The sequence below is a fragment of the Triticum aestivum genome, chromosome 2B (assembly GCF_018294505.1).
Source record: "Triticum aestivum cultivar Chinese Spring chromosome 2B, IWGSC CS RefSeq v2.1, whole genome shotgun sequence".
Taxonomy (NCBI): domain Eukaryota; kingdom Viridiplantae; phylum Streptophyta; class Magnoliopsida; order Poales; family Poaceae; genus Triticum; species Triticum aestivum.
In genome coordinates, this window is record NC_057798.1 from 19296818 (window position 1) to 19319192 (window position 22375).

Genomic DNA, 22375 nt, shown 5'->3' on the forward strand with positions numbered 1-22375 from the left:
GCGCTGACCACTTCTGGTGGAATTGACAAGGGTGGGGCCATGGCAGTCATAATTGAGCATGGCAGCAATCCGTACGCCTGCAAAGCCCCCAGTTTGTTTTCAGATTGCGGGAAATAAGAAGTCCGGACCGATCGACGGAACAATACATGCCGGCGTTAGATGGTAAACATGTTCGGCCATGCGGCCCAGACGGTTGCAAGCATTTCAAGGGTTGGCGTTGGATACTCTTTGAGAGTTTATTATCAAAAGATTCAAACTCTAATGATTTTTATTACGTAGCTTTTTAATGGAAGGTTTCTTTTATTTGAAAGATTATATTACATTTCCAATGTTTTTTTTCACTGGCCCAAACGCAAGAAAATATTATAACTCCCGTGTACGTTAAAAACAAAGTTGGGGCTGAGCCAGCGGCACGTACACGTTAAAAACAAAGTTGGGGCTGAGCGGGTGGCACGTACACCCATCAGGCCATCACGTGTCCTCCACCGCTTTGCCTCAAAAAGAAAACGGGTCCTCCACCGCTAGTTTATTATCCATTCGTCTCCAGCGATGCATCTGCATCTCACTCCCTCTCTCGCTCCATATGCGCACACTGATATCATTGCTTCAACGCTGCAGCCAGCGGGATTAGTAGGACGCCGTCGGGCAGTTGGAGCCGTCAGCAAGCGGCGGCAGCAGCACCCCGGCGCCCATGAAGACGCCGCGCAGCAGCCGCAGCACGTGCCACTCGTCGTTGGACAGGAGCCGTCGCCGCACGCTGCGGCTGTCGCTCTCCGGCGCCAGCTTCAAGGTCCCGTGGCCATCCCCTGTGCAGCGCCGCCGCCAGCATGGGCATCTCGATGAGGAACGCTGTCGGCGCCCGCGTGTCCTCATGGATGGCCAGGCTCAGTCGGCTGCGGGGGTGCCCGAAGAGCGTCACCGCCGGCGCGTGCTCCGCAAGGATGGCCCGCTGCCGAGTGCGAGTACGGGTGCGCGAGGGCAAGGAGCATGGCCCCACCGCCACCCCGCAGCGAGCGTGCGCGTTAGGAGGAGGTGGAGGACGAAGGCGGCGGCCGCCTCCACCACGACCACCCGCGCGCCGGCGCACATGGCCTCGCCCAGCAGGTCCCCCCTCCCCCATCCACCCCACTCCGTACTCCTCCATCCCCGCCTCGCCCAGCCCCCCAGAAACCGCGACCAACAGACTGCGGCAGCGGGGGCGCACAGGCAAGGCCGTCTTGCAGCCCGTGCTAGTGTTGAGCATCGGCACCACCATGAACATCTTGAAGAACCCCACGCCGACGCTCTCGGTGTTGCCGTTCTTGGTCCGGCGCCTCTAGAGAGCACGCCGGCCGCCTTACCGGCCTCCGTGGCAACGCCTCGGCCCATTCCCCATTCCTGGTCTTGGGGATATGGCCGCGAACGCACGTCCGCCGCGACGGCTCGCCCCATTCCTGGTATCAGGCAGCGCGGACGGCCGCCGGGACGCATCACCCCGTCCTTCGCTCCTGCGGCGTAGACGCCGGCGGCAAGCGGGCGGTGCGTGCATGGCGGAGGACAACTCAAATGGATAAGGCGCGGTGGTGAACCAGTCTAATTAAGGATTGCAGGGGGGTTCACGTAAAAAACGAAGCGTTTTCTCAGATAGAATAGGAGTGCGGGTTGATTTCTCAGGAACAGAGGGGTTTTTGTGCAAAAACGCCGACGACGGACGACAGAAACCCAATTTTCTTTATTACTAGTATAATACTAGTATATATATATATATATATATATATATATATATATATATAGTAAGCATGCACGTGCAACACACGTCTCGGCTAATATTATATGGGAACTGTTTGTGGCCGGGGCACCGGCCGAACCGTTGCGCCGGTCCAATCCACGCGCGCCTCCTCCCAGCCACTCGGCTAACGGCACGTAGGATGGGCCCCTGCCCACGTGGGTCTTCTTCCACCTTTTTCTCTTCTCCCCGTCGCTCGTCGCTCGTCTCTCTCTCTTTCTCTGCTCCTTCTCAGGCCCCGCTGCCTTGGTCAATCGTCGTCGCCCGGAGGCCTCCCAGGCCGTCGCCGCCATGGGAATCAGCCGATCCGGCTGTCCTCGGCCAGATCCGCTTGGTTCCGCGCCACCGGAGCTCTGCCTACCTCGTCAGACCCGGCCACGCCGGAGCTGCAACCGGCCACGCCGGACTACACCCGCGGCACAAGTTTGCTGGATCGAGGTTACAACCATGGTCATTTTTTGCTACAACCGACGAGCCTCGGTGCTACAACCTGCATCGGTTTTTGCTACAAACAGTCACGGCGAGACGACGGGCGACGAGATTTTTGCTACAACCGTTATTGGTTTTTGCTACTACTAGCGACCTTTTTTGCTACATCAGTGACGGCGGACGACACGGCATAACAAGGAAAAGCTGCAACCGTAGTTAATTTTTGCTACTACCGACGAAGTTTTGTGCTACACCGATCAAGCCGGAGCTGCGACCTCGTGACGGCGGCAATGGCGATTTGCTGCAACCATAATAGGTTTTTGTTACTATCATCGAAGTTTTTTGCTACAACCGCTGCGCCCCTGCGACGATGACGACGGTGTGTTTTTGCTGCAACCGCAGTTGTTTTTTGCTACTACCGGTGAAGTTTTTGCTACATCCGTTCAAACTGCGCTGATTAACTGGCGGCCGTCGTCGATGCAATCCCCTGCAGCCAGCATCCACGGCGAGGGCGGCGGCGGAGCTACAACCATCGCAGTCGAGAGCTGCAGTCGCAGGTAGAGTTGTTGCATGGGTCGAGGCGACGACGAGGACGGCCGGGGATGGTGGGGACTGGCGACGAGGACGGCCGGCGAGGGCGGGGGACCGGCGATGAGGAAGGCCGGCGAGGGGTGGGGCTCGGCGACGAGGATGGCCGCAGAAGGGGGCAGGAGGCGCCGCGCCGTGCTCCCCCGAGCGAGAGATGCGGATCTGGCCTGACCACGCGAGGAAGAAGCTGTTGGGGCGTTTTTTTTAACCAGATCCAAAGGCTGCGCGGCTCACATCCAACGGCTGGGGCTGGACCGGCCGAACGATTCGGCCGGCGCACCGGCGCCTATCGGTGCCCATATTATATTCACGTAACCCTCCTTGCTGCTCATGGGAAAGCATCCCTCTCAGCAACAGTGGCACCCCTAGACGATGATGGGTGGTGGTAGTGATCTGTGTGGCTCCGTGTGGGAAGGTCAAATCTGAGCCATGGAGCACGCATTTTGGGTCCTGGTCGTGGAGCACCTATGTTGTCTGTGGGGGCGCAGTCCCGAGCAGGCCTAGCTCCAATGGTGCCGGTCGGGATGCCCATTGGTGGCGCCCAGCTTCTTCTCGCGCAGTTTGGATCTGCGTCTGGCGGGTGAGGCAACATTGGTGTGTCTAGAAGTGGTGGTTTGGCGGAGGTAGGCAGGCGGTGGTCAGACTCAGGTCTCCACTCTGGTTGACGATGATGCTGGATTGTTTCACCTTCTGTTTTTAAAATAAATGTTAATGAAAATAATACAGGTCAGCTTTTGCCCACCTTGGTCACCGTCAAAAATAAGAATTTCCATAGAAAAGACATTCTAATAACAATAAAAAAATTACAAATCAACATATCATTTAAATGAATCATCGTATGCATAGAGCACTGACACTTAATTATCGTATACAATAAAAACCCAAATCTCCTGCATGCTCTATCCACGTCCGATGTACTCGCCACCAGCGGCGCCGTAGGCATGGGCGTGTGCGGTCTTGTGGTTGTACAGTCAATGCATGTGCGTGCGCGCAGACGTGTACGAAGAGAAGAGGTTATATACAGTCAATGCATTGAAGTTGTATGCATCCTTCTGTTTCTGTCGGATCTACTCGCCGCCGGCAGCGGCGTGGGCATGGGTGTATGCATCCTACTGTTCCTGTCGGATATACTCGCCGCCGACAGCGGTGTAGGCATGGGCATGTGCGGGTGCCTATAACACGCTGACGCAGCTGGACAGGGACCCGGACCCCATGGACAACGTCAGCGGGTGCAGGAGCGCACCAGGGTTTCCGTGGTTGGCCGGCATGATAGCCCCTTCGACGTCCTCATCGTCGCCGGTGTCCACGTCGTAGACGTCTCCTACACACGCCATCCATGGCCTCCTGCCGCCATGGGCCGCCGCGACAGTCGTCATGGCCTCCTGCCGCCGTGCGTGCTTCTCATGAACTACTGTCGGCGCTTGCCATCGCCACTTGCCGTGCCGCACAGTCCGGACCGGTCTGGAGCGCCGTCGATCTGGTCAATGGTCACGGAAAACAGGACTGCCAGGCTGGTCGGACCGGCCCGGACAGTTTCCACTCTGATGATCAAGCAGCCCGTCGAATCGGAGGCCGCGGCAACTCCGATGTCCCAGATGGCGGCGACAGAGGTGGTGTGTAGCGTATCCTTGGCAGATGCAACGACGGATAGTAAGAGGGATTAGAGAAGATATGTTTTCAGCCGAGGAAGAAACAGGAAGGGACGACGACATAGATAGACGGCACAGGGAGGGATGAAGGGGCATGTTTGGATGCCGATAGCATGAGATGCGGGGCAGGAAGAGATCAATTAGGTTGAGTGGCTTCCTATTTTAGCTGATAATAATAATTAGATGGCAATTAGATATGGTAGGAGTAATAAGTTTTTTAATAGAATGGATTTGTTTGAGATTAGTTTCCTAATAGGATGGATGCACTCAGATTTAGTTTCCTAGAATAGGATGCACCGTGATTATATAGTTTCCTAATTGCCCAGCCGTGGAGTTTCATATTTTCCTTCACGGTGGAGTACGGTCAGTCAATGTAAATTGCTAAGTGCACACAAAAAATGGTTTAGGTTATGGCTAACCGTTAGATTGATTTTAGTGGGCCTAATCGTGCGGTGGTATTGAATCTGTGTACACTTTGTGGGGTGTACTTAAAAAAATCTTGTTTGATTATTTAATAATAGTATAGATTAGGTAAAGATTTTGTTCTGTTTGCTTTTGTTTTGTTTATCTTTTTAACCATCCTTCTCTGTTTTCTTTTAGTTTATTTTTAAATTTAGTTTTACAAAAGTTACCACTAACAGCTAAATTAGTACTAACAAATATACTCCTGCCACAATAATTATGTTACCCTAATAAAATAGTTTAATATTTTATTAATTGTAGAATGCATTTAATTAATTGTTTTTGTTGCTGTTTTATTTATTTTAGTGCATTAATTATTTTATAAAAGTGTGGTTCCTTCAACAGTATTACCTAGAGATTATTTACCAGAGTTTGCATATTTTATTTTTAACTTTTCAAAACTTAAAATGTTTTAGTTGATTTTTATATTGAATTTGAATCGATTTCGAACTAACGCGAAATTAGCAACAGTAATCGAAGTGATGTGGCATCATTAGCAGAGGGTTACTGTAGCTTAACTACCCGGGCGTCACAAAATCTAACTTAAGTGAGTGGTCTGTTGGGGCGTAAACATTGGTGATTGTTAGTGGAATCGGTGAAGCTAAGGATGAGAAGGAGATTGTTTGCGATAAACGGGATTGGGTGTATGTGATCGCAGCGAACAGCGAAGAGGAGCATGAGGCCATCATCCCCCCTGATGTGCCATCCGCATCTTTGTGATGAGATATGTCAAGCTGAGCAGGGATGAAGGATCAAATTTTCCGAGCATCGGGAGAGTTTAGTTGTGTTTCCTGAAGGAAACATGCATGTGGTTTGACGAAGATTAGTTCTGCGAGAACGTCCGAACATTTTTGTGTTTGGCCAAGACCCCGTACATTCCAGCAACAAAACGTAAATTTTGTGTTAACCATAGCGTTTTGGGACACCAAGGTGAGGCGGGGGGCGGTAAACTAAATGGCCGATCATATTGAAAATAAACATGGGAGAGTGGGAGGTTACAGGGAAAATAAGGGGGAGACTAGAGGAGCTAGCACAAACTACGCATGGGAACGGCACATGCACCCTTGACTGCTGCCACAGGTCGGCAACGCAAAAAAGCTAGCGAGGGGCAGATCCTCTAGTTGCTGAAATGAGGGGGGATGCATGCATGTTGGTGACCAGCCAGGGAGATTGGAGCTGCAATTCATGGCTCCGGTGTGGTCACCGCAGAGATCTCACGGACGTCCTCTGCTGTTGCGCCACATTGAACAGCAATGTGGGCCAGTGCACCAGCGTTGACAGAGGGGGTGGACGCAGCATCATCAAGACCGGCGGCGTTGATGGCCGAGGCGAGCCCGCGGGACGCAGAGGAGAGGTCGAACTTCTTGGCCTTAGCCCTGATGGCCTTGGTCGGCATGTCGATGAAGGCAGGGCCTCGATTCTAGCAATGCGGCGGCTGTGGCGCAGGGTCTGGGTTAGGTCAGCCTCGCGCTTGTCGCAGGCCCAGAGGCGATGAGCGACGATCTCGTGGTCACCCTCGTCCCCAGCTGGTCGTGAGAGTGGAGAAACGGGTCCGTTAGACGAGGGAGGTAGGGTAAGCAAACTAACGGAGGTTGAGGGAGGGCAGGGCGTACCAAGCGGGTCGTCGAGATGGGCCTTGTCGTCCTCCACCATGATGCTGCTACGTCTTGAGCTAGCGTTGGTTTTCCTCGAAGAGGAGAAGGTGATGCAGCAAAGTGTAGTGTAAGTATTTCCCTCAGTTTTGAGAACCAAGGTATCAATCCAGTAGGAGGCTCCTCAAAAGTCCTACGCACCTACACAAACAAACTGACAACTCGCAACCAACACAATAAAGGGGTTGTCAATCCCTTCACGGCCACTTGCAAAAGTGAGATCTAATAAAGATAGTATGATAAGATAAATATATTTTTGGTATTTTATAAGATAGATGCAAAAAATAAAGATATAAATAAAATAGATTGAAAGCAAATATGATAAGAGATAGACCCGGGGGCCATAGGTTTCACTAGAGGCTTCTCTCAAGATAGCATAAGTATTACGGTGGGTGAACAAATTACTGTCGAGCAATTGATAGAAAAGCGCATAGTTATGAGATTATCTAGGCATTATCATGTATATAGGCATCACGTCCATAACAAGTAGACCGACTCCTGCCTGCATCTACTACTATTACTCCACACATCGACCGACTCCTGCCTGCATCTAGAGTATTAAGTTCATAAGAACAGAGTAACACATTAAGCAAGATGACATGATGTAGAGGAATAAACACATGCTATATGATATAAACCCCATCTTGTTATCCTCGATGGCAACAATACAATACGTGTCTTGCAACCCTTTTTGTCACTGGGTAAGAACACCGCAAGATTAAACCCAAAGCTAAGCACTTCTCCCATGGCAAGAAAGATCAATCTTGTAGGTCAAACCAAACTGATAATTCGAAGAGACTTGCAAAGATAACTTAATCATACATAAAAAAATTTAGAGAAGATTCAAATATTATTCATAGATAAACTTGATCATAAACCCACAATTCATCGGATCTCGACAAACACACCGCAAAAAGAGTTTACATCGAATAGTCTCCACAAGAGAGGAGGAAAACATTATATTGAGATCCAAAAAGAGAGAAGAAGCCATCTAGCTAATAACTATGGACCCGTAGGTCTGTGGTAAACTACTCACAACTCATCAGAGGGGCAAGGATGTTGATGTAGAGGCCCTCCGTGGTTCCTTCCCCCTCCGGCAGAGTGCCGGCAAGGGCTCCAAGATGGGATCTCGCGGATACAGAAGGTTGCGGCGGTGGAAATTGTGTTTCGTGGTGCTCTTGGATGTTTTCGGGGTATGTAGGTATATATAGGAGGAAGAAGTACGTCGGTGGCCGCCCGAGGGGCCCACGAGACAGGGGGCGCGCCCTACGGGGGGCGCGCCCTCCTATGTTGTGGGGCCCTCGGAGCTTTCTTGACTTGCACTCCAGGCTCTCCAGATCAGATTTGTTCCAAAAATAGCTGATATTCCTTTTCTTCGAAATACTGAAATAGGCAAAAAAGCAGCAATAATATGGGCTAGGCCTCCGGTTAGTAGGTTAGTCCCAAAAATGATATAAATGTGTAAAATAAAGCCCATAAACATCCAAAAGGGGTAATATAATAGCATGGAACAATCAAAAATTATAGATACGTTGGAGATGTATCAAGCATCCCCAAGCTTAATTCATGCTCGTCCTCGAGTAGGTAAATGATAAAAAAGAAATTTTTGATGTGGAATGCTACCTAGCATATTTCTCAATGTAATTTTCTTTATTGTGGCATGAATGTTCAGATCCAAATGAATAAAAAATAAAAGTTCATATTGACATAAGAAATAGTAATACTTCAAGCATACTAATCAAACTAATCATGTCTTCTCAAAATAACATGGCTAAAGAAAGTTATCCCTGCAAAATCATATAGTCTGGTTATGCTCTATCTTCATCACACAAATTATTTAATCATGCACAACCCCGATGACAAGCCAAGCAATTGTTTCATACTTTAATAATCTCAAACTTTTTCAACTTTCAAACAATACATGAGCATGAGCCCTGGACATAGCACTATATGTGGAATAGAATGGTGGTTGTGGAGAAGACAAAAAGGAGAAGATAATCTCACATCAACTAGGCATATCAACGGGCTATGGAGATGCCCATTAATAGATATCAATGTGAGTGAGAAGGGATTGCCATGCAACAAATGCACTAGAGCTATAAATATATGAAAGCTCAATAAAAAAAACTAAGTGGGGTGCATCCAACTTGCTCGCTCATGAAGACCTAGGGCACTTTTGAGGAAGTCCATCATTGGAATATACAAGCCAAGTTCTATAATAAAAAATTCCCACTAGTATATGAAAGTGACAACATATGAGACTCTCTAATATGAAGATCATGGTGCTATTTTGAAGCACAAGTGTGGAAAAAGAGATAGTAGCATTGTCCCTTCTCTCTTTTCTCTCATTTTATTTTTTCTTTCCCCTTTTTTTCTTTATTTCTTTGGCCTTCTTTTTTTTCTTTTTGGCCTTTTTCTTTTTTTCTTTTTTTTAAAGTCCGAAGTCTCATCCCGACTTGTGGGGGAATCATAGTCTTCATCATCCTTTCCTCACTAGGACAATGCTCTAATAATGAAGATCATCACACTTTTATGGATTTACAACTCGAAGCTAGAACAAGATATGACTCTATATGAATGTCTCCGGCGGTGTACCGGGATATGCAATGAATCAAGAGCGACATGTATGAAAATTATGAAGGTGGCCTTGCCACAAATACAATGTCAACTACATGATCATGCAAAAGGTAATATGGCAAAAGTAATGTGTGTCATATGAACGGAACGATGGAAAGTTGCATGGCAATATATCTCGAAATGGCTATGGAAATGCCATAATAGGTAGGTATGGTGGCTGTTTTGAGGAAGGTAAATGGTGGGTGTATGGTACCGGTGAAAGAGTGCGTATAATCCATGGACTCAACATTAATCAAAAGAACTCATATACTTGTTGCAAAAATTTAGAAGTCATCAAAAACCAAAGTACTACGTGCATGCTCCTAGGGAGATACATTGGTAGGAAAAGACCATCGCTCGTCCCCGACCGCCACTCATAAGGAAGACAATCAATAAATAAAATTGTGCTCCAACTTCATCACAAAGCGGTTCACCATACGTGCATGCTACGGGAATCACAAGCTTCAACACAAGCATTCTTTAAATTCATCATCACCCAACATGCTCTCTGCCTCCGCTAGCTTGGTCGATTTGGGGCCTATGGCCGCTGGATCCGGTGCCGGCGGGGTGCACCCCAAACTGGTGGTGTGGGTCGAGCCCGGGGGAAACCCCTGTTTGGTCTTCTCCAGCACGGCGGCGGCGGCGCCTTTTGGCGTCGTTCTACTCCCTGGAGTCGCCGTTGTGGGCCCCTCTCCACACCCCGGCCAAGGCTCCCGGGCGAAAGCTCGAATCCCTTTTGGATGGGCGGCGGCGGCGCCAGATGCGTCGTGCCCTTCTTGGAGGCGCCGCCTAGGGAAGATTGGCGCTTTGGGGTTGCGTGCAGCAGCTGGTAGGTGGGCGGCTGGTGTCCATCGAGTCCCTGTGGCTCGGTAGCTCCTTCACTCCGGCAACTCTTCCGGCGGCTTACCCTCTACGATTGGCCGCCTTCGGTGTCTGCGGTGTTGCTGTTGTGTGTGCTCCGACCTGTGGTCGTGCTCCGTGGCGGGCCCAGTCTCGAGACCAACCTTTGCTCAAGCTCTCGGGTGAGCGTCTCTTCATTCGACGGTGCGGCGCCTTCGAGCCTAGGCGAGGGGAAGGGATCCCTTTCGATGTTAGAGAGGGCAAGTGTTTGGATCATCTCATCTGCTGGTTTCCTCCCTGTGTCCGATTCCTTGCCGGTGCTCCTCGAGGCTGCACTTGTAGCCATATTGGTGCCTTGTTGTAGTGGGGCTTATCCTCAACTAGCAGTTCTTCATAGTTCATCTTCTGTTTCCTGGTTGGTGGAGTAGCGTTGTAAGCTGTTCTTGCAGCCCCCTTGTATCTTTTGGCCGATGTGGTGTGGTGTTCTTGTTTCTTGTATTCCTGGCCGGTTGATGGCTTTGTTAATTCAAAGCCGGGCTCTTCTTGAGCCTTCATTCTAAAAAAACCATCCATGTGTAAACCCTAGATACCGCCGATGCCTATATAAGTCGTGGGGTTTAGTTTGTAGAAACACAACTAGGAGGTTTAGAGCTTAGAACTCCTTCATACCATCTCGAGGTAGAACATATTGTACTCTGTACCCCATCACAAACAATATATCAGAAGCATGACGTAGGGTTTTACCTCCTCGAGATGGCCTGAACCTAGGTAAACATCATGTCCCTACTTTCTCCTATTACCATATAGCTCCAATGACCAAGCTTGGGACCCCTAACATGAGACATGCCAGTTTCAGCACCAACATTGGTATCCCATGCAAGTCCCGCTGTGGGTTTGCAAGAGCTCGATGACGAAACTTTGAAACGATGGCAACATTGGTTGCGGGGATATCTGTGTCCCTGGCCAGCTCTTCACCATCGCCAGCATCGTGTTGCACGCCGACTCAGCTAGCCTTCTTGGCCAAGTAGAGAATCTCCCCGTAGTCCAAGCCATCCAGTTTGGCAATCTCGAATATGCCAAAGATTCACACGACAAGCTTACTTTCTCGGGTTGGGTACAGATCGGCCCAAGAATCCCACGGATATCAAAGCGGGCCCATGATGAGATATGTCCCCTAGAACTGGCTTCTAGCTCGGATCCGAGAATCACCTTACTGGTTCAGGCGTCGAGCCTCCCCGACGAAAACCCCGAGGTTGCGTCATGCAATACCTCGGCCAAACTCCGGGTGAGCGTCGCCCACTATCAAAAGATGGGCGAGGCCGACCTCTTCGCTTTAAATGAGACGATGCTGGGCCGAATCTAGATTCTTGTAATCTTGGACGGACAAACCTCGGTTAACGACTAAATCAGATGTAAATCCGAGGGCACGGAAATTTTCGTCCCACCCGCAACCCATCTAGTCGCTACAGTCGAGGATTTAACCGACATCCTGGACTACGCCTCTAAAGAGGCCATCGACATGGATGAAGATGTCGATGATATGTCATATACGACGTCGTCCATATTCAACAACTTGGGGTTCAACAACTCTGGGACCCCAAAACGGTGAGTAATAGTGCATGAAACGGACCAGGATCGGCCAAAATTGTGAGTGTTGATGACCAACACGTAAACGCACCACGGGGTTTGCCAATCATGGAAATCTCTTCAGGACCCCAAAAATGAGAAATAGTCCAAGAAACGGGCCAGTATCGGCCCACACTTCGAGTCTTGACGACCAACACTAAATCGCTATGGGACCCCCAAAACGGTGACTAATAGTCCATGAAAGAGCCCAGAATCGAAAAAACCTAGGATTATTGATTAACGGCACATAAACGCACCCCGGGGTTCGTCAATCATGGAAATCTCTTTGGGAGCCCAAAACGGTGAGTAATAGTCCACGAAACGGGTCAGAATCGACAAAAACCGCGAGTGTTGATGACCAACTTGTAAACGCACCCCCGGGGTTTGTTAATCGTGGAAATCACTCCAGTACCCAAAACAGTGAGTAATAGTCCATGAAACGGCCAGAATCGGTCAAAACTGTGAGTGATAATGACAGACACATAAGCGCACCTTGAGGTTCAACAATTATGGAAATCACTTCAGGACCTCAAATGGTGAGTAATAGTCCACGAAACGGGTCAGAATTGGCCAAAACTGTGAGTGTTGATGACGGACACGTAAACGCACCCTGGGACTCGTCAATCATGGAAATCGCTCTAGGACCCCAAAACTGTGAGTAATAGTGCATGAAACGGACCAGGATCGGCTAAGATTGTGAGTGTTAATGACCGACACGTAAACGCACCCCGGGGTTTGTCAATCGTGGAAATCACTTCGGGACCCCAAAAATAAGAAATAGTCCATGAAACGGGCCAGAATGGGCTCAAACTTCGAGTCTTGACGACCAATACGTAAGCACGCTTTGGGGTCCGACAACCATTGAAATCGCTTTGGAACTCCAAAATGGTGACTAATAGTCCATGAAAGAGCCTAAAATCGAAAAAACTTAGGATTATTGATTAACGACACATAAACGCACCCCGGGGTTCGTCAATCATGGAAATCGCTTTGGGAGCCCAAAACAGTGAGTAATAGTCCATGAAACGGGTCAGAATCGACAAAAACAGCGAGTGTTGATGACCAACTTGTAAACGCACCCCGGGGTTCGTTAATCATGGAAATCACTCCGGGACTCTGAAGCTAAAGGGTAGGTTGATGTACAAAAAATACATGCTAATTGCTTATGGGCTACAATGCGATTGTGTAGACAACTAGACATAATTTGTGCCGGATTGGCGTAAATAAGTTGTTTCCACTACCCTGTTAAGACTATATATTTTCCATGTATGCATACATATAGTCTATGGATCGAGGTCCACATTAGATTTACCTCTTCCATATACATTCGAGTCAAAACATTAGTCGGCATTAAGGAAAATATTTTGTAGTTGAGTCTATAATTTAGTGGCTATCATCAATTAAAGTGCAGTAAGAAAATAATACAAAAAGTTCATAATTATTTACCAAACCCTTGCTCTCAAGTCTTCACATCTTATTTTCAAGATTATACTCATTCCTAGAAGTAATCAAAATCATTAACAAGTACGATATATATTGGCAACATTGGCATCTGATACTAATTACAAGCAATGTCGAGAGTTAATATCATGCACAAATGATACATATGCTGATTAATTTTCTGTTTGGGGAACACCATGACTCCAGAAAACATGACAAATATGTTTATCATCTGGATGATATTTTAATTGACATAAATATTTATGGTTGCTTATAGAAAAATATTATATTTAATCATTTGACCATTGATTTGTTGAACCTTACTCTCACATAACATCACCTGACCATTGATTTGATGAATACTTATTTTACAATATATCAATCCCATAAATTATAGTTAAACATTACTATAATATTTATCTATTAATTCCTAATTTGGACCACACCAGTTAAATCTTTGTAACTCTACATGTAGTATCAACGAAAAGCCAACTATCATATACTCCTTCCGTTCCAAAATAGATGATCCCACTTTATACTAACTTTGTACAAAATTGAGTCATCTATTTTGGAACGGAGGGAGTACTAATTTAAATCACATAAAAATTATCAGCTACCTCACAGCAGCACAAGTGAGATATGTGCTCCATAATATGGTGCTTTTGGGTACATCATGACTATTGACCCCAAAATACGTTCCATTGGGCTAGTTTCCTAAGTAGCAAAATTCAAAGTAACTATCATTATGGGGATATGATCTGAATGAGTTTTGAATTGTATGGATAACAGGTATTCAAGGATACTATGGAGAGAGATAATTGCAGTTATAGTCCAGATATGATTGAGCAAGAGAATCTTATACTGAAGAAGTGTGGTGGCCTTCCTCTTGCCATATCCACCGTAGGCAGCTTCTTGTCAAGCAAACCTAAAACAGCAATAGAGTGGAGGAATTTGAACAAACACATTAGTGCCGAGCTCGAGGTCAATCCAGAGCTTGGGATGATCAAGACAGTTCTCACCTCGAGCTACAAAGGTTTACCGTATGTTCTCAAGCCCTGCTTCTTGTATTTGTCAATATTTTCTGAAGACCAAGACATCAGATGGAAACGATTGGTTAGACGGTGGATAGCAGAGGGTTACTCAAGGGGGATACGGGGCATGACTGCAGAGGAAATTGGGACCGGCTATATCACACAGCTTATCAAGAGGACCATGGTTCAACCATCAAAAGGGGCAACCCGTAGGACTAGAAGGATTGTCTTTTTGCAAGTTCATGATCTGATACGTGAAATTGGGATCTCAAAGGCAGTGGAAGAAAACCTTGTCACTACACTGGAGGGAAGCTGCAACATAAACACCGAAGGTAAAATTCGTCACCTTGCTGTAAGCAGTAGCTGGAGACGGGATCAGGATGCTTTTGAGTGTGCACTGGATTTATCACGCTTAAGATACCATTTTTCATTTCTGATAAGATGAGATTCCTCCGAGTGCTGGATCTTGAAGACACAGAGGGTATAACTGATCATGATCTCCATCAAATTTGTCAGCTTTTTCTTCTGAGCTACCTCTCTCTACGAAGATGTGATGGTATTTTACGTCTTCCAAATTCATTGGGTAACCTTAAGTTCCTGCAGACGCTGGATATCAGAGATACGGAGATAATCAGCCTGCCAAGAACAATTGTCAAGCTTCGGAAGTTACAGTACCTGCGTGTGGGTTTCGTGCCAGATATTGAGGATGGGAGAAAAAGAAATTGGATTTGTGCAATATGGGAACATGGTTCCGTTTATTTCCACTTATGCCTCCAGGTCTTTGAAAGATTGTTCTTCGGCCATAGATGCTGCTACTACGTGAACAGGCAGTTGATCCGAGTTTTAAATGCTTGTCTCTATTTTGTACTGTGGGGCCTCGTATGGTTGCTGCTTATCATGGGATTCGGCCAACTGCTTCTTGTAGCGAGGTTCTCATGGGTATTTATGCAAGATGGTTTTCATGGGTTGCCTATCTTCTTTTTTAGGCTAAAATCTCATGGTGTCAAGTTTCCAAGAGGAATACGGCAACTGAAGGCCCTCCACACGTTGGGTGTTGTGAATATTGATGGGGCGGACACCATTCTTGAAGACCTGCAATATCTTACCGAGCTGCGTAAATTAAGGGTGACTGGTCTCAACAAGAGCAATTGCGTGAAATTCTTCTCAGCTATTACCGAAATGGAATGTTTGGAATCCTTGCTTGTACGGTCAGAGGGGAATCCAGGTTTAGCCGGCTGCTTTGATGAAGTGTCTTCAGCTCCCGGAAATCTTCGGAGCCTCAAGCTATACGGCAACCTGAATAAATTGCCAAATTGGATTGAGGGGCATCAAAACCTTGGAAAGTTGGAGCTACGGAGCACCATGATATGGGAGCACGATGAGGCCATACAATTCCTTGGGGGGATACCGAACCTGACCAACTTACACCTATTGCAGGATTCATTCAGCAGTATTTTTGTCTCCTTCAATTTTTCCCCTGGTGCATTCCCGAGTCTGCAGGTGTTGGAACTGAGTTTGTGGTCTCAAGGACAATGGAAGCTTGGCATAGGAAAGCTACGAGAGGTGAAGTTCGAAGATGGAGCAGCCCCTAAGCTTGAGGTGCTGCTGTTTTCTGCCCCACCTTACGAGAGAAACACTGGGTTGTTTACTGGGCTAAAATATCTCACAAACCTCAAGGAATTCATGCTGCACAACAAACGCTATGAGGACGACGCCTTCGTGGAGGGCTTGCGGAAGCGGCTTGCGGAAAACACAAGTGTACCCAGTTTGAAGAGGTACCACTGCCACTACAACCAGACCGGTTGGTGGTGAGATGGGCCAAAGTGGGTGCCGCAAAATCAGCAGGTAAAATGCAGAAGGCCAAGCAAAGCAGCCAATTGTGCATATAAAAGGCAAGCCATTTAAATTATCTGATTCTGCATGTTGGAAAAATCTTCTAGAAATTAAACATGTTTACTTCATTGGTAGAAAGGCCCATCTGAAAGATGGCTGTGTTGTAAGATAGTGGAAATATTCGTGGAACAATGATACACCATTTTTGTGCACACTCGTTTTCCTAATCTCTTTGGTATCTGTTTTACATGATTGTACTATAAAAAAAATCTTGAATTCAAGTCAAAAGAAAAAACCTTGAGTTAGATGGCATCAGCCGCATTGCTACTTCATCAACCGCATCAGCCATCTTTTCCAGGTTAGTTCCACACTGAATGTACCAATTTTATACTACTCCAGTCCTGGCTTTCCAAAAATAAAACAAAATAAAAAAAATCTAGGACAGGGCCTCTTACCCTATAAATGGTTACGAAACAGAGCAGTCATGTTGTGCCCATGGCAACCCCAGGATAAATAGAAAAAATAATTGAAAAGAACAGGGATAAGAAACAAAGTAGGGTGCTGACCATCAACCCCATGCATTCCTTTCATAAGAAACCGGTGGGAACAACAAAGTAGGGTGGGCGGTGAAGAAGCAAACCGTCACTCGTTGTGAAGCTTGTCAAGTATTGTGCACCGTCCTTTGGGACGCCTTCGATTCCTAAACAATAAAGAAAGATACCAAAAATGAGTAGTCAGCACCCTTGATCAGTGTATGAACAGGGTAGCAATCGTTAATGTAAATGGCGGCGCCCAAGAACACTTGATAGCAATTATTTTAAAGATCGCATGGAACGCCCAAGAACTAATTTTCCTCTCAAATACAAATGGACCACACTACAGCACCAAAAATCTCCAAAAATTCAGATTTCAACTTAGGCCCCGGTTGATCCCAAGAAATGGCCACGAAGTCATTAGGGAGATAAATCCTGTAACTGAGACCTGGTTTATTTCCCATCGCATGATCCCAAAGTGCTTTGTTCAAAGGCTCACAAGCCTGTCGTTTCCCTCTCTTCCATCCTGGACGCATCGCCTGGTTCCTGCCCCTGCGGCTCTAGCGCCGACAAGATCGGATCACAACCTTAAATGTGGGTCCTCCACCACAGGCACACATTGTAGCTTATCATCATGATGTGCTATGATCGTTTACTCATTTCTTCTCACACCAGCACGGTTTTGAATCTTCTATAGTTCGATTAAAGGAGCATCAGTCCCCCAATTCAATTAATTTCAAATTGACAAAATAAGCAGATCCAAAAACAGTTCAAGGGGAACTCTACTCCAGGCTTTCAGCCACGCCCAACTGTGCCAATCGACCTGCCGATACCACCTGCTTATTACAGTTTCTGAGGTTTCAGGCTTTCGGCATACAAAACTGCAGCTCTACAAACTGCCCAGCCAACTTCAATCCATACAGAGTACACTCTATATCAGGCTTCTAAACTACGGCCACACTACCTTACAGCGACATAGCTATACCATCACACACACTAAATTTATACTAGATCCAAATCAAAGTTTAATCTAAAATCCCGACTTCCCATGATGAATATAACGAAATACCAAGGATCTAGGATGGGGCCTACCACATGAATGACTTTGAAAGAGAAACTATACAAACAAAGTGGGCCTGTTGTGCTGTGCTCATGACATGCGAAATCCATGATTAAGAAAAGGGAAAGTAATTACCAAAAAGAGACAGAGGCTAGAAACAGAGTAATTACCACAAGAAACGGGCTAAAACAAACAAATTACAATGGTGATTATCAACCCAATGTGTTTCTTTAACAAACCAGGGGAAGAAACAAAGCAGGATCTGATCCTTCCGGGACATAATTAAAGGCAAAAATGCAGACCGTCTAAAAGGGTCTAAGAAGCCGCTGTAAAAATGCAGATCCTAAGAAGTCGCTGGGAAAATAAAAGTAGGGTTGGTTGTGAAGAAGCAGACTATGGTGGGATCGATCCCGTCATAAACCACCCGAGCTAACAAGCGCCCGTAGATTTACCAAAAGTGGGCATTACCTATACGCAGTAATGGGATGCTCATCGGGTGATTGACGCAGATGACGGTCACCTGTGACCTGTTGTGGAGCCTGCTCCAGTGTAGTGCACCGTTTCAAATGACGCCGTCAAAGATCGGTCCCAACGCCCCTCCTCCAACACCTCAGGCAGTGTATGAACATGATTGAATGCATTAACGTGAATAGAATTCAATCAGTTTGTGGCGTACCGGATCGGACTGGGAGCCTGTTGATGACATGTGGTGAGTAACTCGTCAACTGAACCAGGCTCCTCCCTGCTGATTATCAATTCGTATGCCATCTCGAGGTTGGCAACCATGTCTGATACGGCCGGCTGGTCCTTCATGTCCAGCTTTAATAAAAAATATCGACATTCAAAAATGAAACGAGGATATATAGGATGGGGTCTACACTATGAATGTTTTTTTTTTTTTTGCAGGGATACACTATGAATGGCTTTGAAAGAGAAGCTACACAAACAAAGTGGGACTACTGTGACCTTGTGCAACTCAAGGCTAAAAAAACAAAGTGAGGTGGTGACCATCAAGCGGGTGTGTTCCTTTCCTAATAAACTGCTGGGGAAAACATAGTAGGGTGGGTGGTGAGGAAGCAAACTGAAAATACACTGGGGCGGGTCCATCCCAAGCTCTTCCTAAACTGCCAGCAACAACAAGCGTTATGATGCACCTACATCAGTGTATTAAGAGAACCACCTTCTGAGGACGCCTTCAACGATTGTTGTCAACGCCCCTCCTCCAACACCTCAGATTCCTAATTAAGAGACCACAAAGTGAGTAGTGAGCCCCCTTCATCACCGTATGAACATGGTTAAATTTATGTGAACAGAGTTCAATTATTAGTTTGTAGCGTACCAGCTCGGAATGGTAGCCTGCCGATGACGAGCTCCTGGAGTGTGGCGAGTCCGATGGCAGGTCAACTTGTTCGACGAAGGGCCACAAACATGGCTCGTCAACTGAACCGTGCTCGTCTCTGCAGATTAACTCATACGCCATCTCGAGGTTGGCAACAATGTCTGATATGGCCGGCCGGTCCTTCGCATCCAACTTCCCGCAGCACCATGCAATCTGCGCCACCCGTTTCATCACCTGCAGCTGCCAAGGCGTTGGCTCCGGTACAGGTCGCCTGTCCAACAACTCCTCAATATTACCGACTTCAATGATGGGGAGTGCGAAGTCTGTCAAAGGTCCACCTGTCCCATCATCCTTCAATTGAGAATATGCACTTTTCCCTGTCAGAACCTCGAGCATCACCACGCCCAGGCTGTACACGTCGCTCGCCGGCTTCAGAAGACCATATATGGCGTACTCAGGGGCGAGGTACCCAAATGTGCCTATAACTGGGACCTCCATCCCCTCCTCCTGAGTTGCCATGTCCCATACAACCGAGGAGCCAAAGTCTGACAAACGAGGCACCCAACTGGCGTCAAAAAGGATGTTAGCTGACTTGATGTCCCGGTGGATGATCGGCGGGTTGGCATGACAGTGTAAGTGCTCGATGGCGTGTGACACGCCAAGGAGGACATTGATGCGCATCTTCCAGGACACCGTCACTGGCGACAGCATGGAGGAACCAGCCTGACCAGAGTGGAGGTGGTTGAAGAGTGTGCCGTTCTCCATGTACTCGTACACGAGTACATGCCCCTCTGGCTCTTCTCTTGTGAAAAACAACCCCTCCGGCTCTGTAGGCTCTTTTCTTTGCCTGCTTATGGTTAGTATGCCCTTCTTTTTCTTTTGCGGGGTGGTTAGCTGGCGCTTCTCCTTGCTCACGGTCACATACGATCCAAGGAGGCGGATGATATGTCTGTGTCGAAGACGTGAGAGAATATCGAGCTCCTTTTGGTACTCGTCCTCTAAGGATTGAGAATACCACTTGTCTAATAAGGAGCTCCTTTTGCACTTGACAGCCACCTCTCGTCCATCATGAAGCCTGCCCCTGTACACACTTCCAGAGCTGCAATGACCGATCTTGGTGTCAAAGGCAAAGTTATTAGTGGCGGCCACGATCTCTGCCAACGTAAATTCCTGGGTTCCATGTGGTAGTGCATCCTGAGCCATCACAAAAGATTCCTGAAAAGACACCACCAATGAGGAGTTAGTACTTCTCAATTTCTGTATCATCTTCTCAATTTCAATTTGTATTTATTGTACATACCTGCAGCTGGGACGACTGTGGAAGTGGATGCGACGGTTCATCTCTGGTGGAGCCATCCTGAACAAGTATGTTGTAGATTCGTTCGAGGCGGCGTGTTATGCCGATGTGGCTGATCACAGGGAAGAGGATGAGGTACGAGTCTATCTTGCTCTGCACCTCCCTGAACCTTTCAGCCGTCCTGCCAGCCATGATGAACTGATACGCCGCGCTCCTCCCTTGGCACGACACGACGAGCTCGTGGGCGTCCCGGAGCATGTCGCCCAGCCCGGCCAGCGGCTGCGCCGCCTCTGGCTCCTGCACGTGCGGCAGCAGCTGCGCGATCATGAGGACACGACGAGCAAGTTGCTCACACTCACTCCTGTTCTGACGAGCCGTCATCGCGGCCTGCACGATCATGGAGATGAGGCCGCCGACGTCCGCGCCGACCAGCTGTGCCACCGTGGCCGCCTGACCCAGGCCAGTCCACAGCGCCATGGCAGTCTCCACACACGATCGAGACTCGAATGGATGGCTCCTGGTTTCTGCTCCCTGTTGCCCTGAAACTTCTGCAACGGAGACGGAACAGATCAGTACAGTACACAGCCCCTCTGCCTCTCTGCCTCCTCACGCAGCTGCCTCCCCTCAGATCCGCGCCACCGCAGCGCCCCTAAAATCCGGCCCGTCGTTCGCGCCCCCAAATCCGCGGAACAGCCGCGCCCCCCGAAATCCACCGGACCGCCGTGACCCCAAATTCGCCGAGCCACCCGCGGTCCCAAAATCCGCCGGGCCGCCGCGACATAGGAGATTCGAGAGGAGAGAGAGCGGGGAAGGCCGGGGAGAAGAGAGGGGATCGGAGACTGACCTCTGCCGCCGCCGCCGCTCTCGTTCGCCAGCCGCCGCCACACGTCGCCCGCGAGAGTGAGGAGGTGAGGTAGCGTCCGTCAGTTGGTCTCGGTGGGTCAAGCAAGCAGCTTTGTGGTCGCGGTTTGCGGGGCAGCGGCAGCGGCTTCCCGGAAACTCCCCTGAGGGAGGGCGCGACGGCGGCTTCCCGGAAACTCCCCGGGAGGGAGGCTCCCACGCGGACGCGGATACCGGTGACCGACCGACCACGGTCACGCGGCTGCCGGAGCGCACCATCATCACTTCATCAGTCATCCCAAGGCCTCTTTTTTGCCTTATCCAAAATTTCTACTGCCTCTGTAATTGCCATCCAAAATGATAAGCCTTTCTCTATCTCAAATGATATGATAAGGGTCACACCTATGACATGAACACTCCGACATGATTTTTACAACTAAAATTGCCATAATTCTTAAATTTCTTATAACATAATTACATACCATTATCAGTGCAAAGTATTTTTACCTTCTTTTCGGTTTGTATTTCAATCTTAATCTTTCACTCCTTAAATGCTGAGAATGCTTCATATTTATGCTTTAATAAATAAGGCCAAACTTTTCTCGAATAATCATCAATAATAGTCGGCATGTAACTAGCACCACCTAGTGACTTTCTGCGAGATGGTCCCCATAAATCATAATGAACATTATCAGAATACCTTTGGTTGCATGAGTCGAAGCGTTGAACTTCACTCTCTTGTGCTTGCCGAAGATACAATGCTCACAAAATTTCAATTTATCAGGTTCATATCCATCAGGAAGTGCTACGTGCCTGAGCTAGCGTTGGTTTTCCCCGAAGAGGAGAGGGTGATGCACCAAAGTGTAGCGTAAGTATTTCCCTCAGTTTTAAGAACCAAGGTATCAATCCAGTAGGAGGCTCCTCAAAAGTCTCACGCACCTACACAAACAAACTGAGAACTCGCAACCAATGCAATAAAGGGGTTGTCAATCCCTTCACGGTCACTTACGAAAGTGAGATCTGATAGAGAAAATATGATAAGATCAATATATTTTTGGTATTTTATAATATAGATGCAGAAAAGTAAAGATGCAAATAAAAGTAGATTGAAAGCAAATATGATAAGAGATAGACCCGGGGCCATAGGTTTCACTAGAGGCTTCTCTCGGGAGCATAAGTATTACGGTGGGTGAACAAATTACTGTCAAGCAATTGATAGAAAAGCGAATAATTATGACGTTATCTAGGCACGATCATGTATATAGGCATCACGTCCATAACAAGTAGACCGACTCCTGCCTGCATCTACTACTATTACTCCACACATCGACCGCTATCCAGCATGCATCTAGAGTATTAAGTTCATAAGAACGGA

The 22375-nt window shown here is 47.7% G+C and overlaps 1 protein-coding gene and 1 pseudogene across 11 annotated transcripts; one reads left to right on the plus strand and one right to left on the minus strand.

The window, feature by feature from the left end:
- Window positions 1–6319: 6319 nt before the first annotated feature.
- LOC123038787 (uncharacterized) lies at window positions 6320–15910 on the plus strand (annotated as a pseudogene).
- A 149-nt stretch (window positions 15911–16059) lies between these two features.
- LOC123043158 (putative serine/threonine-protein kinase-like protein CCR3) lies at window positions 16060–21268 on the minus strand. Of its 11 annotated transcripts, none has more exons than XR_006419054.1 (7): window positions 21005–21267; window positions 20164–20708; window positions 18864–20078; window positions 18705–18762; window positions 18201–18343; window positions 17993–18063; window positions 16060–16631 (listed from the first exon to the last, which is right to left on the minus strand). XR_006419054.1 is itself a non-coding variant. In XM_044465516.1 (5 exons), the coding sequence occupies exons 2-4, from the start codon at window positions 20635–20637 to the stop codon at window positions 18733–18735; spliced, it is 1719 nt and encodes a 572-aa protein (XP_044321451.1). In that variant the 5' UTR covers window positions 20638–20708; window positions 21005–21268; the 3' UTR covers window positions 16060–16631; window positions 18705–18732. The 11 variants fall into 11 exon arrangements, 1 of the variants encoding a protein (XP_044321451.1); XR_006419056.1 differs by having other exon boundaries at window positions 18683–18762; XR_006419055.1 differs by lacking the exon at window positions 17993–18063.
- Window positions 21269–22375: the final 1107 nt, after the last annotated feature.

What these genes read in the sequence shown, in the direction of transcription:
- LOC123043158 (XM_044465516.1), bottom strand. Translation starts at nt 20,637, where the DNA reads ATGGCGCTGTGGACTGGCCTGGGTCAGGCGGCCACGGTGGCACAGCTG. An exon ending in CACAGTCGTCCCAGCTGCAG is followed by an intron (nt 20,079 to 20,163) that starts GTATGTACAATA and finishes GTGTCTTTTCAG; the next exon opens with GAATCTTTTGTGATGGCTCA. An exon ending in CAGGCTACCATTCCGAGCTG is followed by an intron (nt 18,763 to 18,863) that starts GTACGCTACAAA and finishes TCTCTTAATTAG; the next exon opens with GAATCTGAGGTGTTGGAGGA.